We start from the raw sequence: 1541 nt of genomic DNA on the forward strand, positions 1-1541 counted from the left end.
GATCCTGGACATGGTTTGCGATATCGAAAGACTTGACAATCATATCGTCAATGTATACCTCCACATTCTTGCCCAGCTGATCTTTAAACACCCTATTCATCATCCTTTGATAAGTTGCCCCTGAGTTTTTAAGCCCAAATGGCATCACATTGTAGCAGTAGTTAGCCTTTTCAGCAATAAAGGTAGTTTTTTCTTGATCTCTTGGGTACATTGGAATCTAATTGTAACCAGAATATGCTAGCATGAAAGACAGCAATTGAAATCCAGCCGAATTGTCTACCAGTTGGTCTCTGTTGGGCATGGGGTAGGAGTCTTTTGGGCAGACCTTGTTCAGGTCCGTATAAACGGTACAGTCTCTCCACTTCCTATTTGATTTTTTCACCATCAACATGTTTGCCAGCCACGTTGTATGTTGTATTTCTCCATGCAAACACATTCGTGTTGTTTTCAAGGAACTGGGATAGAATGCCAATTTGTGGCAGCAGAAGGCAGGGTCTACCCCTGGGATCTCTGATGATCTCAATGCAAACACATCCGTGCTATTTTCAAGGAACCAGATCAACTCTTGCTTGATAGGATGGTCTATGGTCTTACCAATTCGTGTAAATTGACCGGGTTCTTTCCCCAATGCAAGATCTTCTAATTCACCATCGGGCTCAGGTCTCGGGATTACTTCTTCTCTCATGTCTAGTTCAACCAAGTTGATCGACTTACTTGAGTGTTGGGGAGTTGTGTTTTTGCCGAGTTTGTCTCCTGGGCGAACCCGGGGTGGACTCGAATGCCCGCCTTCGATTTCTTTGACTGTGTCAAAGTAGCAGCCCATGGATTCCTTCTGATCTCCAGCAATAGTTATTATTTCGTTCTTCCTACTCACCATTTTTATCTTCTGGTGCTTTGTAGAAACCAGCATGTCCCACTGGTTTATGGTTGGTCTTCCCCAAATTATATTATATTCTGACGGAAAATCAGCCACGATGAACCTAACCCGTTTTGATTTGAACGCTTCTTTGGTTCCCAAGGTTAACCTGAGGTCGATGTAGCCTTTAGGAGGTGTATGCTCTCCATTAAAAGCTATCAGATTCGTCTTGCAAGGTTTGAGGTCTTCCTCATCCAAGTTCATCTTTTTGAAAGCGTGCCAGAGTATGATGTCAGCACAACTCCAAGCATCCACGAAGATCTTCCTAACCCGGCAATTTACCAAGGTTCCCGAAATGACTAATCTGTTCACGTCCCGGCATCACACCCTGCATGTCCTCTTTTGTGAAATACAAAATGGGAGGGTCCGGCTTGGTCAGGTCTTCCTTGAATTTAGGACGGTCTCGAATGGAAAGTACCTATTTCAAGTATTTTCTTCTGGCACTCACAGTGTCTCCTCCACCCCCATGGCTCCACTAATTACATTACAATCAAATTCCGCTTCCGGAAACTCATCACGGTTGGAATCGTTTTTCTGATTCCTTTCCTCCTTGTTTTTCTTTTTCGGAGACGGGCTTTTACTTCTATTTCTGTTTCCCGCCTTCCTTTTGTTGTTTTTGGACCCT

General features: G+C 43.9%; 1 protein-coding gene across 1 annotated transcript; it reads right to left on the reverse strand.

The window, feature by feature from the left end:
- Positions 1-217: 217 nt before the first annotated feature.
- Positions 218-1120, reverse strand: LOC133299290 (uncharacterized). Its single transcript, XM_061498734.1, has one exon. It carries the CDS (start codon positions 1118-1120, stop codon positions 218-220), a length of 903 nt encoding a protein of 300 aa, XP_061354718.1.
- Between the last annotated feature and the right edge of the window lie 421 nt (positions 1121-1541).

This window comes from Gastrolobium bilobum, unplaced genomic scaffold, assembly GCF_033153095.1.
Source record: "Gastrolobium bilobum isolate Gb01-03AN ecotype WA unplaced genomic scaffold, APGP_CSIRO_Gbil_v1 utg17506, whole genome shotgun sequence".
In the NCBI taxonomy this organism is placed as follows: Eukaryota; Viridiplantae; Streptophyta; class Magnoliopsida; order Fabales; family Fabaceae; genus Gastrolobium; species Gastrolobium bilobum.